At 29.8% G+C, this 12,818-nt stretch overlaps 2 protein-coding genes across 2 annotated transcripts in view; one reads left to right on the top strand and one right to left on the bottom strand.

The window, feature by feature from the left end:
* The window catches only part of LOC107163172 (A disintegrin and metalloproteinase with thrombospondin motifs adt-2-like), a 67,983-nt gene that overhangs the window by 28,995 nt on the left and 26,170 nt on the right, over window positions 1-12,818 (top strand). Inside the window, exons 7-10 of the mRNA XM_015510447.2 lie at window positions 5,890-6,086; window positions 7,421-7,470; window positions 9,120-9,261; window positions 12,251-12,379. Of these exons, the coding sequence (XP_015365933.2) occupies window positions 5,890-6,086; window positions 7,421-7,470; window positions 9,120-9,261; window positions 12,251-12,379 (518 nt within the window). The remainder of the gene's footprint in view (window positions 1-5,889; window positions 6,087-7,420; window positions 7,471-9,119; window positions 9,262-12,250; window positions 12,380-12,818) is intronic.
* LOC149056556 (uncharacterized) lies at window positions 1,504-4,133 on the bottom strand. Its single transcript, XM_089224348.1, has 3 exons — window positions 3,491-4,133; window positions 1,609-1,617; window positions 1,504-1,529 (listed from the first exon to the last, which is right to left on the bottom strand). The coding sequence occupies exons 1-3, from the start codon at window positions 3,999-4,001 to the stop codon at window positions 1,504-1,506; spliced, it is 546 nt and encodes a 181-aa protein (XP_089080474.1). The 5' UTR covers window positions 4,002-4,133.

The following is a 12,818-nucleotide window of genomic DNA, read 5'->3' on the forward strand; positions in this document are numbered from 1 at the left end:
GCTCGTCATTTTCTAAAAGCCCAAGAGCAAAACAGGAAGCTTTAAAAGTCGCGTGAATGACTCCATCAAAGGCCTTCAAGCTTTCAAATGAAGTAGGACCTTGTACATAATTTAGTAACAATCTTAAATGGAAGCACTCACTTTGATTTGGGTGAATCGTGTAAATTCTACCAATGGCAGTGTCCATTTTTATTCCTGGCCAACCTGGAACATCTTTTCCCCGTCTTCTCTTTAACCAGCCTCTGCTATTATCCCAGGTGTAATAAGAAGGAACTTCATGATAGAACAGTGTTTTCGCAAAATCATCATGTGAACACAGTTCAAAAAATGCAGTTAGTGTCGTTTTTCTTGGATTTTCAATAACTTGATGAAGATTATTATCATTAAAGAAAACACGCTGTCCATTTTCTAGATGAACAGCCAAGTGCTGAACTGTCGGATCTCTATCATGGATTTCAAAATTGAAAATTCTCCAAAACGCTTCAGAAGTACATATGTATCGACCATTCAAAAAATTTGTAATCTCATCGTTTTCACGATTAACAGAAAAAGTAGCTTTATCTGATCCTTTATTAATATATTTACATATGTATTTTATCGCTTTAACCGTATGACAGTATTCTACGTTAATATGCGCATTAAAGCACCTAGATAGCACTGGACAATACGGTACAACCCAACGGTTGTCAACCACGATTTCTGTTTTACCACGAACTTTTAATATTGCAGTATAACCTCCATCATCTGGTGATCTCCGTCGGTAAGTCGGATAACCATCATCTCCAGTTTGAGTATCCTTGACCAATTTGTGAAGGTATTTCTTACTACATTTTCCAATATTCATACATGGCGATCTAATATTTAACTCGCCGCATGGGCCATGAATCATATTCTTGCAAACTATTTCATAAAGTATAGGATCTCTGTCTTTGTTTGGTATCTCGGCAGAAATAATTTTATCAATTTCATCTGGCTGAATTTTCGTTTGTAACCACAAAAGAATGTGGCAGTGTGGCAAACCTCGTTTTTGCCATTCAACACTGTAAACATAACAATTTACATCTCCGAAAATATATTTATTTTTTAATACATGCATAAACTTTTTTAGTTTGAGATGAAAAACTCTAGAGATTATATCGTGTCTATCAAACGACTTTTGATCTTGAAATAATTCATTTTTTATTTCCGGCCATTCCGGGTTGCATGTAAAAGTAATAAATAAATCTGGACGGCCAAATTTACGAACATAAGTCATGGCATCCTGATTTTTTTCATGCATGTAACGTGGGGAGCCAGTAAAAGAGGAAGGAAGAATTACTTGTTGCCCAACGTTATTAGCATTAATATTTGCATCATTGTTAACAGCATCTCGGAGGTGAACATAATCATCCGCACGTAGTTGTTTTTGATGGTTACGAATAAAGTGTAGTCTTTCAGAAATCAATTTTGCCATCATATCTACGGCGAATTGGCTGAATAATGTTTTGTAATAATGTAGATGATTTAGACTTGTTTCTCTAACCATAAACCTATAATAATAAAATTGCATGCAGGATACAGTTTTGGTTCGATATTGGTTATTTTCCTGTAATATATTAATGTGATAACCGTCTTCGCCTCTAGTATACATCAATGGATATTGCAGTGCATCATAAGATCTATTCAATTCGGAAACTTTTTCGGGTGGATTTTCATAAAATATTCTTTCATAATAACCTTGTCCTATCAGTAACCAATAGTAACTATATGTCATACAATAAGTTTACCATATGTTTCCATTTTATATAAGAACAACTCATCCTCTTTGGATCTGCAACCTATAGAACCGTAACAACTAAAAATATTTAGTATATTTTTTGGCCGAAAGAGGGCGCCACTACTTTGATTCTGTTTTTGATTTTGTATGAACTTTATACTTTTTTTCTATTGACAAAAGTGTTACTATAACCTTCAGCGGAGTGTCGGGTTTCAGCCAAAAAAAATTTCAACCAAATCGGTTCAGTAGTTTTCTCGGTTAGCGCGGTCTAAGAAAAACCCTTACAATTTTATATAATAGTACTAACTGATCCCGTGCACTTCGTAGCCCGATAAAAATCTTACCTCTCACATTTCTCAAACTGTGTGCTAAATTCGTTTCCTGTGATTATGCTAGCAGTATGTTTTATACAATATGTAAATAAATAATGGTTAAAATATAATACGCAATAATCTTACAACGGTATTCAATTTAATTCATCATTATGTAAATTTATTCGTTTTATCGAGCAAATTCTGACAATTCAAATATTTAATTGAATGCTATTTGGATCTATCACTTTTAGCTTATCCTATATTCTGCCAATAAGTCTCATAAATCTCTGTGCCAATTAATTTTGTGTTCGTAATCGGCCCAAATATTGGAATTTGAATACATAAAGGATAAACAGACGAATCCATTTATATATATAGGTTGTCCCGCGAGGATTTACCCATTAAAATATCTCACGAAATAATGGAGATATAAAAATTCTGGTTTTATAATAAGATGCACAGGGTCAAGAACTACAATTATTTAATTTTTTAATTTATTTTAATGTTTTTGTAAAAAATTTAAAAAACATAATTTTTTATTTAATTATTTCCAAAAAAATTTAAGATAGCCATTTTGCAGGGTTTATTTTTCAGAAAAAAAATTGCTCGATGTTTCTGTAGCTCGTATTGCCATTTTCTTTGGTGCTGAGGCGTACAACTACGGATCGATCTTTTTTTTTTGAGGCATAATTTAAAATGTAAAATATTTTACGGACTATGTAGTGCGCAATTTAAAATAATTCAGGGATATATGTTATAATAATAATAGAAATATATAATAATTATAAGGAATCATCACTAATAGCGACAATTTATAAATAAACAAAAATGTCCATCGTAAATCTCAAAATGTCTGAGCATCTCCCAGGTTTGAGTCTATCACTTATTAACTTAGCCTATCTTCTGCCTATAGATCTAATATATCTCTGCACCAAATTTCGTCGTAATCGGTCCAGCCATTTATGAATGCATAAAGGACAAACAAACAGATCGAAATCCATTTATACATATTATACATATATATCTTGGTCTTGAAATAATTCATTTTTTCCGGCCATTCCGGGTTGTATGTGAAAGTTATAAATAAATTTGGACGGCCAAATTTTTGAACATAAGTCATGGCATCCTGATTTTTTTCATGCATGTAACGTGGGGAGCCAGTAAAAGAGGAGGGAAGAATTACTAGTTACCCCACGTTATTAGCATTAATATTTGCATCATTGTTAACATCATCTCGGAGGTGAACATAATTATCCGCACGTAGTCATATCTACGGCGAATTGGCTGAATAATGTTTTGTAATAATGTAGATGATTTAGGCTTCTTTCTTTAACCATAAACCTATAAGAATAAAATTGCATGCAGGAGACAGTTTTTGTTCGTTGATTTTGTGTAATATTAATGTAATATCCGTCTTCACCTCTAGTATACATTAACGGATATTGTAGTGCATCATAAGATCTATTCAATTCGGAAACTCGACTCAATTGTCCACTCCGACCGTGCAGAACTATATCTCTGGGACCTTTATCTTCATTAACTAATAATACAGCTACTTCATCGATGGTAGGTGCATTATATTGACCTCTGTGTTCATCTTGAGGAACTCTGTCAGCATGAATAATTAACTTAAAGTTTTGCAACTCATCAAAAGACCTCGACTCCAGATTAGATCTAAAGCTCTGTATGAGGTGATTATTTTCACGCAAAACTGTTTGCAATGATTCAATGAGACCTCTTTTCATATTTGGAATCATATTTGTTCGAATAGATATTTGATCCGACTCTGACATAAAATATATTTGTAAAAATTTAGCATTATTTCCAATTTCGGGTAATAAACTACCTATTAAATGATGCACTTGACCCTGAATTTTAAAAGAGGGCATGAAGTTCCCTTCACTTATTTCGTTTGCTCCAAACGATGTCATTTGAAACAGAGTGTTATACCGTCTAGAATTATCAAAGAAATGTTTTGATAGAGGGTGAGAATTATCAATTAAACTTTTAATTAGGTCTGGAAGATCCTCAAATTGGTGTAAAACAACTTTACCGTCAGCGCAGCAAAGTCCATGGGTTTCATCTTTCCATTTTTTTGCAATTTTTGTGTGATATCTTGTTGAATTCTGTTATATATTCGAGTTGCATTGGCAGTTATTCTTCCAATGCGTGCTCTTGACGCTCTCGGCATGATAAGTAAAAATAAGTATATTTTATCAAACTAAGCACAAACTATTTCACAAAAAGATTTATGGCACATTAATAATAATAATAATATGAAAAAAAACAAACATAGTATTCGGTTTCTATGAATCAGTAACCAATAGTAACTATATGTCATACAATAAGTTTACCATATGTTTCCATTTTATATAAGAACACCTCATCCTCTTTGGATCTGCAACCTATAGAACCATAACAACTAAAAATATTTAGTATATTTTTTGGCCGAAAGAGGGCGCCACTACTTTGATTCTGTTTTTGATTTTGTATGAACTTTATACTTTTTTTTTATTGACAAAAGTGTTACTATAACCTTCAGCGGAGTGTCGGGTTTCAGCCAAAAAAAATTTCAACCAAATCGGTTCAGTAGTTTTCTCGGTTAGCGCGGTCTAAGAAAAACCCTTACAATTTTATATAATAGTATATATAGATAGATGAATATATTAAAAAGGAACCCAAACATATTAAAATTTGTCAAATAACTAATATTTAATCAACATTTAATTTAATATCGACTTATTAAATCAAACAAAAACATATTAAATACTATATTAATAAATAAAATATATATTCTTTGTTAAAAGTGTTTTTTTTTTTTTTTAATCACAAAAATTACCTTATAAAAACTTTCTAAAGGTAAACGAGAGCTTTTTTGGAACTTTTCTTTTATATTACTATGCCAGATTTAATTGTTAATTTTAATAAAAATTATAAAAATATTGTCGTGCTTAACATTATAATATATATATAATTTTATGAACTTGACCGTTTTGATGAGTATTAGGAATAAATTATGATATTATTATTTATTTTGCATTTTCTGACATGGGTATTTAAATTTTTTTTAAAGAATTTTTTTTTTTCATTAAGGCTATTTAATAGTAACTATATTAAAATATTAGGTATTTTTATTAAATAATGTTAACTTCAATGAAAAAGTTATCAATATAATAACGTTTATCAACTGTTTGTACCTATTTAATATTAACAAATCGCTTTGTTAGTTTAAGCTTTATTAATCACGTTTTTTACAGGATATTTTAACACAAAACAAACAAATATAAGTGAAGCGATACAATTATACTCTGATACTTATATTATTTCTATAGGAAATTAAATAAACAATTATTATTTTGTTTTACTTGAACGACAAAAGAGAATTTTTAAATTAACATAATACTTTTGTTTTACTTTTTTGTTTGAATATATTCATAATACACTCATAGAAAGTTATAACTTTTAAAAAAAAGCCCCAAATGAGATGGGAGGATTGTGTCATGAAGCAGATTTCTTCCCGAATGAAGAATAGCATAGGTATTATATTAGCGTAAAATTGAGACGAATTGAGGCGTTTATGTTTGGATGTGTGGTCTAAAAGGCCGTAAAAAAAATTATGCTCTCACTTTTTGTAAATTTATAAATTTATATTTTACTGATAATCACAGAGTTCACGTCAATGAGATTATAATACATAAATTCGAAAAATAACAATTTGATATCGAAATATCGTGACTACGGTGTTCTTAATATTGTATATTTGTGTGCCTACTTTTTTAATTCGTTTTGTTTATGAATTAACTTAATTTTTGGCTTCAGGTTCAAGTGCTATACCACCATCCAAGCTTGGGACAAAAAATCGAAATCGTTTTGGTGAAACTGGAAATGTTCAAAAAACAACCAGACGACTTACCACATTATGGCGGTGAGAGAAGTTCGTTGTTGGATTCGTTTTGCGCGTTCAATAAGAAATATCGAAAACAAGAACAATGGGATATTGGACTATATATTTCAGGGTAGATAAGTTATATCATTATACAAACATTTTATCAAAAAAAATTACAATACCTGTTATGATATACTATGTATATATATACAATACCTACAGCCATAATAATATGTTAAAGTAAGACTAATCTTATAAATAGTTTATAATCTGTTTTTGTCTATACAAATACTGTATCCTAAAAAATTGTTAACCTTATAAACTCCTTGTATGCCAATGGCCACAGACGCCGAGGCTTTTTTATTCCAATAAAATAATAATAATAATATGTTAGAAATTAATCAAGTTCAAGTTGAATTGGAAACTACATGAGTGGTGAAGTAGTAGATAAAATTAATTTATTCAAATACTAATAAATTATGATACTGTACGGGAATACAAAGATAAACCGATTACATATGATAAAAATGTATGTAGGTCTGAGATGTGTTATAACCAGTGTTAGGAACAGATAACAAAAAAATCATCTGGATAAAGATAAAGATAACAACACTAAATTTTATCTAAGATACAGATAAAAGATAAACAAATTTAATTCATCTAACAAAAAGATAAAAATATTTTATCCAGATAAATAACAGATAATTATAGAAATTAAAATTAAAACAACTAATTTAAAAAAATATATATAATGCCATGTAAGTACATGCCTATATAATATGTTTATTTTCGACTTAACTTATTATATCATGATGTGTATCACCAAACATTAACTTCAACACATATAATTATATAAGGAATCAATAAGATCCAAGGGACTCTAGGGAGTAACAAAGTATAAATAAAAATTTGGGAAGTCACCCTGCAGCTGAAGAAGTTGTCGAGTGGACCAAAAACAAAATTCACATAGTTAATAATATTTTTGGTACAGATCTATCTAATTTTCACTAAACAATTTATCTTTTAAATTTATCTAGATAAGTCAAATATTTATCTAAAATAAATACTTAGATAACTTATATTTATTTATCTAGATAAGATAAAAAATAAAATAATTATTATCTGGATAATTTATCTAGATAAATTTATCTAGATAAGTCCTAACACTGGTTATAACTTTATAAGTTATAATGTGTGCCCAACATGATTCTTTAACAATTTTCGTTTAAGCTGTGAACAAATTATTAAATAATTTTACACAAATGATATGAATACCTAATAATACCTTGCTAGGGTATTTCTGTTTTTATTTGAACATACTCGTATGTATACTGCAACACTAAAATAGTAAATTAAGTCATTCACGTAAAAACGATTCCTTTGGAATTGTTTTAACAACTGAGGCTATTACGTTATAGTCACGGCTATAAAATAAGGTAATAAATTATAGGTTTTGTTTTTCAGTTTAGACTTTTATTCGATGGAAAACGGACACTGGAGTGGCTCCACCATGGGTGAGTGTAAGAACAATATAATTAAGTACATATAACCTGGTAGCATCATGCAACTCTAATTAATACGTATGACGCTGATATCAAGTTCACTTCAAACACATTTGGGTTCTCGGTAATCAGTTCACATATTGTACCTATCAACTTTGTAAATAATACTTTGTCGTATTTTATTAGCCTGGTATTGGGCTACACATTTAGAATAAATCTTTAAAACGTATCCGGATATTGGACCACAAATATATAAAATGTATTAATTGTAATTTACAGCTGTAGGTACCTATTTAACAACTTAAAATCAAAAAAAAATACAATTCAATATAAATCTAATGCACAACATTGATCAAATAACTAATAATAATTTTTTTTCAATTTCCTAACAATAAAATTATTTTTTTAAACAATGCTATGCAGATTTTATAAATTCAAATCAGGTTTTTTCCCTTTGTATTTTTGTATTTCATTAAGACAATATTTCCAATGAAATTTTATCTCCAAGTTTTTGAAATTTTAACGCTTCTAATTTTACTATTAATTTCAGCTTATACCAAATTCAATTGTAAATATCGTTTGAAATAGAGGTCTAATCACTCTCTTATAAATGTAAAATTTTCGTGTCTCAATAATTTCCAGGCGCCCATACATTAAATTTCCCGATTTCAATTTTGAGCACCTTACAACACTTTCCATAGAAAACTGTGCTATGTATATGATTTTCAAAACATACAATAAATCTGTATTTGATGTGATCATACCTGGTTATCTACTACTATATGTGTGAAATTAATTTTAAGTGTTTTTATGTATTATATTTTTGAAATCTAAAATGTTAAAACCTTCCTGAATTCTCTATACACCTATGTTTTAAAAATAATTTCGGTCAACACTCCTATTCATCCCGGGTCTGAAACATAAAGGTTGGGTCACGCAATAATTGTGCTATACTCCACGTTTCGTCACTGCAGCCATAATCTGCTACCTAATCCCTCTTTCAAATCGTGGTTCAATCATCCCTATGTACCTTACCCAACAGTGGTGATGTCTTCCATGATCTATTAATCTATTGTCCGGATCTTCTCTTCATTAGACTAAATTAAAAAAAAAGGATTTTCTCAGTCAGCTACCTCTACTTCTATATTTATGGACTTTTCTCGTCAATTTCTTTAATCTCCATAATATAGGTTTTAAAATGTAAAACATTTATATAAGCTGTACATATTTTTATATGAACCTATATATAAGCCTGCAGCGGTTAAAATATAATAATGTATGTGTTAACACATTTTATGCAAAAAAATCAATACCAATTATCGGGTTATACGATCTTTGAATACAATGGACTGTGGACACTTGTTTGAGGCAAAATATGATAAAGGCTACGGGATAGTATTTATTACCTCTACCGAAGCCCACACACACTGAAAATAAACTTAATGAATTACATAATATTTCGTTTATTTCATTTAAATGCCAATATTATAAGTACATCAAATCACATGTTTGAACAACGACGGTTATTTTTATGGTAATAATTAGCATATTCGAAAGGAGAAATCGATATACTTGATGTTGTTATGAGGAAAAAACCATATTAGTCTATAATTATATTTCAATTGTTCAGACGATGATGTTATTTAACTGATATTTCGCAGGTCTGGCGACCGTGGGTGGTGTCTGTTCGGAGAAGTATTCATGTATTATCGCTGAGTTCGGTTCTACAGATGCGCTTGGAAAACCGTACCCGTCAGCGGGCTTTACTTCCGTATACATACTGGCGCACGAAATAGGCCACAGGTAACTTTGACTATCTATATTTTTATTTCAATTAAAATAATTTTTATGAGAACACGCTCTCATTATTATTATTATTATTTTAACGGATTATGATCGTAACGAGACAAAAATGCAATGTTTCATGTGTCTTTCGAAAACCTTTTGTAGTAGTAGTAACGAAGTGGATTAAATGAAAATTTAATAATTTTGTACCGCTTACGTCGTTGTCATCGTAATAACTCTCATCGTGTTTTCGTCACTCCGATCCGACGACGACGACAAGGAAAGAGGAAAAAACGAGCTCCTCCCGGCGTATTCATATATTACTCATCGTCAAAGACCGAGATGACTGTGAATAATTAATTACTGTTAAAAACATATTATACACTATCGTATTAAAGGTTCGCCTTTAATGTTTTTGAGGTTCACTCTAAAGGCGGTGACAAACACACGTCGTCGGTGATTTACTATATATACACGACTTTTTATCACGTCGAGTGTTATAGACGCAGTGAAGAAGTATCAGACTATCGTACTTAATATATAGATCTTCTGCATATTATAATGATTTCGATATTTTTTATACAATAGATTAATAGCTATTATTATGATACGTATAATGGAAGTAGATAAAGTTCAAGAAATCGATGTGATGCCGTACTTCTGCAACGAAATTTTTTTTTATCAACCAACGTAGTAACCAACGTTTGTATAATATGATATTATTCTAGTCCCTTTTCAATATTATATTCATCGATATTATTTCAAACTTTTTGTATGCAGTCTCGCCGTGATCCTATCACCTCATAAAATAACACCAAAATGTTTACGTTTCGTTCGAATGTTTATTCGATGTTCGAAACGGAGACCTTAATTATTGTTGAAACCCACCTCGATTCTGCGCAGTAGTTATTCGAAACCCGTCAACGCTCAGAGTTGTTTGAAATCAAGGTATAGGTATGCTTTATAACAATATTAAATAGGACAGTCATTAAAATATAATATACAGACAGATATTTGGCCGGCCAGAACAGATAACAATTATAACTCTGTTGTACTTTTTACAAGCAATAAGTCTGCAAAAAAAGCAACAACAAAATCTCAAAATTTATTATTAGTTCGCTAAAATGCGATTTTATTCATCAATTTATCATTTATACACTGAAATTCATTATTGTAAATATCTACAGACATATTTTTTGCCGGACATTTTACGTCAACTGCGCGTTGTTGATATCAACGTGAAATGACAAAGTATTACAATACAGTAATGATAATAATATAGCGCGTTGTCGGTGCAGTGTTTCCATAATATAATATCATATTATATTGTTTATCGATTTACTAGTCATGAGAAATTAATCATCTGACGATATTTCGTCCGTCCTCCAAAGCACAAAATTAATAAACATTCCACGACGACGTTTCTACTGGAAATTTGTTTTATTTGTTTTATTTTAGATTACGCGTATTATATATAACATTATTCTGATATTATATTATTATTATGCCAGCCTCCTCGGATTCGGTTTACAGCCAATATTGGTGTAGAGGTCTCATCCCAATATACAATAAATTTAAGCGCGGCTGTTTCTGTTTAAAATTGTCCAATACGGTTGTCGCGTAACATTCGGATTGAGAACTGCGCGGAATGAATCAAAAATAAACAACTCTCTCGTTAAAATTGTATGATAATAATAATATCATTAATATACATTTTTTAAGACGTCTGTCGATAAAATTTCCTATTTTTTTAACTTATATTTACAATATTTGGAACGCCGATTAGGAGGTTAGCTGGCTAAATAATAATTCACATACCTACTATGATGTTGCATACTGTACATATTATATTGATTTTATAATATGTTAATCTAATATTTGAAACATTCAATGGATGTAGAAAAGGATCATTGAGAAGCGTATAATATTATAAAGGGTTGTAAATTAATTAATAAAGTAGGATGTGGTATTTTTTATTCGTTTATTTAATTTTTTTCGTTGAGACAACAAGTATGAATACCTACACTATTAATGAATAACAATAAAATTTAGTCTCGTACTATGTGTTCAAATCGTTTGAATTTTCGTTTATTTTATTTCTCGTTTTTATTCATACATATTCCTACCTACATTGTACATTAATTAAATTATATTACCAAATTAAAACATTTTTTGCGTTTTTATTTTATTATGTTATTTGTAATAAAAGCATAAAAGTTAATTTACGTGTTTTTGTAAACAGTTTTAAAATAAAACTTTAGTATTAACAGTTATATATCAATATTTTACCTATAAAAGTATCCATCTAAGGTTTATTGAATTTATACAATCTCACAATTTTGTCTCGTACCTATTATTTCTTTTTTTAGATTTGTCTTTTACATTTTGGTAGTGAAAACTGCAACACTGATATTTATCTATCCGTTTTGATTAACTCGTTGTTTGTACAATTTTGATTGTAAGATATAGTGGAGCAGTTCTTTAACTGTTATTATTTTAACAGAGAAATCTCTCTTAACGGACACTTCTAAATATTGCTCAATAATGAACAAATTTTAGGATCGTGGTGAAAACTGATTCAAATCAATTAACATATTATCTTATGACAGAATGATATAATAATCCACGTTTATACTAGATAGAATATAATATGTAATAATAATATATAAAAACATAATAATATGTAGGTATTTAATTAAGTTTTATATAATACTTATAATTTTATTCATAAAATATTGTTCATGTGAATAAATCAAAAATTTAACATAAAATTTAAAAAAATAAGATCCTTGAGTTTACCAAGAGTTAAAATTCCATGTAGTATAAACAGAAGAATATTTATTTTTATAATCTACCTAACCTAACCTAACCTACTGGGTGACTGATATTGTGCAAGGGGCATTACTGTATTACATTTTACTAATAATTCAGTATAAAATAATATGGACATTGGACATATTAAGTAGGAACTTTCGATTCATAACCTTAAAACAATTTTTCGCTACAGTTTAGGTATGCATCACGACGGCAATACGAATAATTGTCCGAAAGAAGGGTTCATAATGTCACCATCGAGAGGGATTACCGGAGAATTGTTATGGTCAGAATGCAGTGCTCGTGTCGCAACAAACCTCAAGTAAGTCAACTAATGTGTGATTTTAATGTAGGTTTTCAAATTATGATTTATCGCAATACTTACAATTTTTTATTAATGATTGGATAATTAAATACGATTAAATACATTCACAATTTTTTGTTTTGATCATAAGACCAGCTAGGCAGTAACTATGACCATTAGTTGTTTGTAGGGGAAGGGTTGATTTGGAAAATAAAATGTATGTACATTACAAGGATTTATTGCTAAAAACCCAGGTGGTCACCCATCCGGAAGCTAGCAACACCGGCTGATACTCGTAGCGTTTCCGCAGTTAAGCGTATGACCGCACCACACCAAACCAAGAAAAATAAATTTATATACCTAAACAATTCATTTTGATTTAATTTATCAATTCCGATTAAATCTATCTTAAGCTCAGTTACCGTCCACAATTTGTTAATACTAATAGTATATTATT

The sequence above is a fragment of the Diuraphis noxia genome, unplaced genomic scaffold, assembly GCF_037042655.1.
Source record: "Diuraphis noxia isolate RWA-SAM2 unplaced genomic scaffold, SU_Dnox_SAM2 contig0003, whole genome shotgun sequence".
Lineage (NCBI taxonomy): Eukaryota > Metazoa > Arthropoda > Insecta > Hemiptera > Aphididae > Diuraphis > Diuraphis noxia.

What these genes read in the sequence shown, in the direction of transcription:
- LOC149056556 (XM_089224348.1), bottom strand. Translation starts at nt 4,001, where the DNA reads ATGACATCGTTTGGAGCAAACGAAATAAGTGAAGGGAACTTCATGCCC.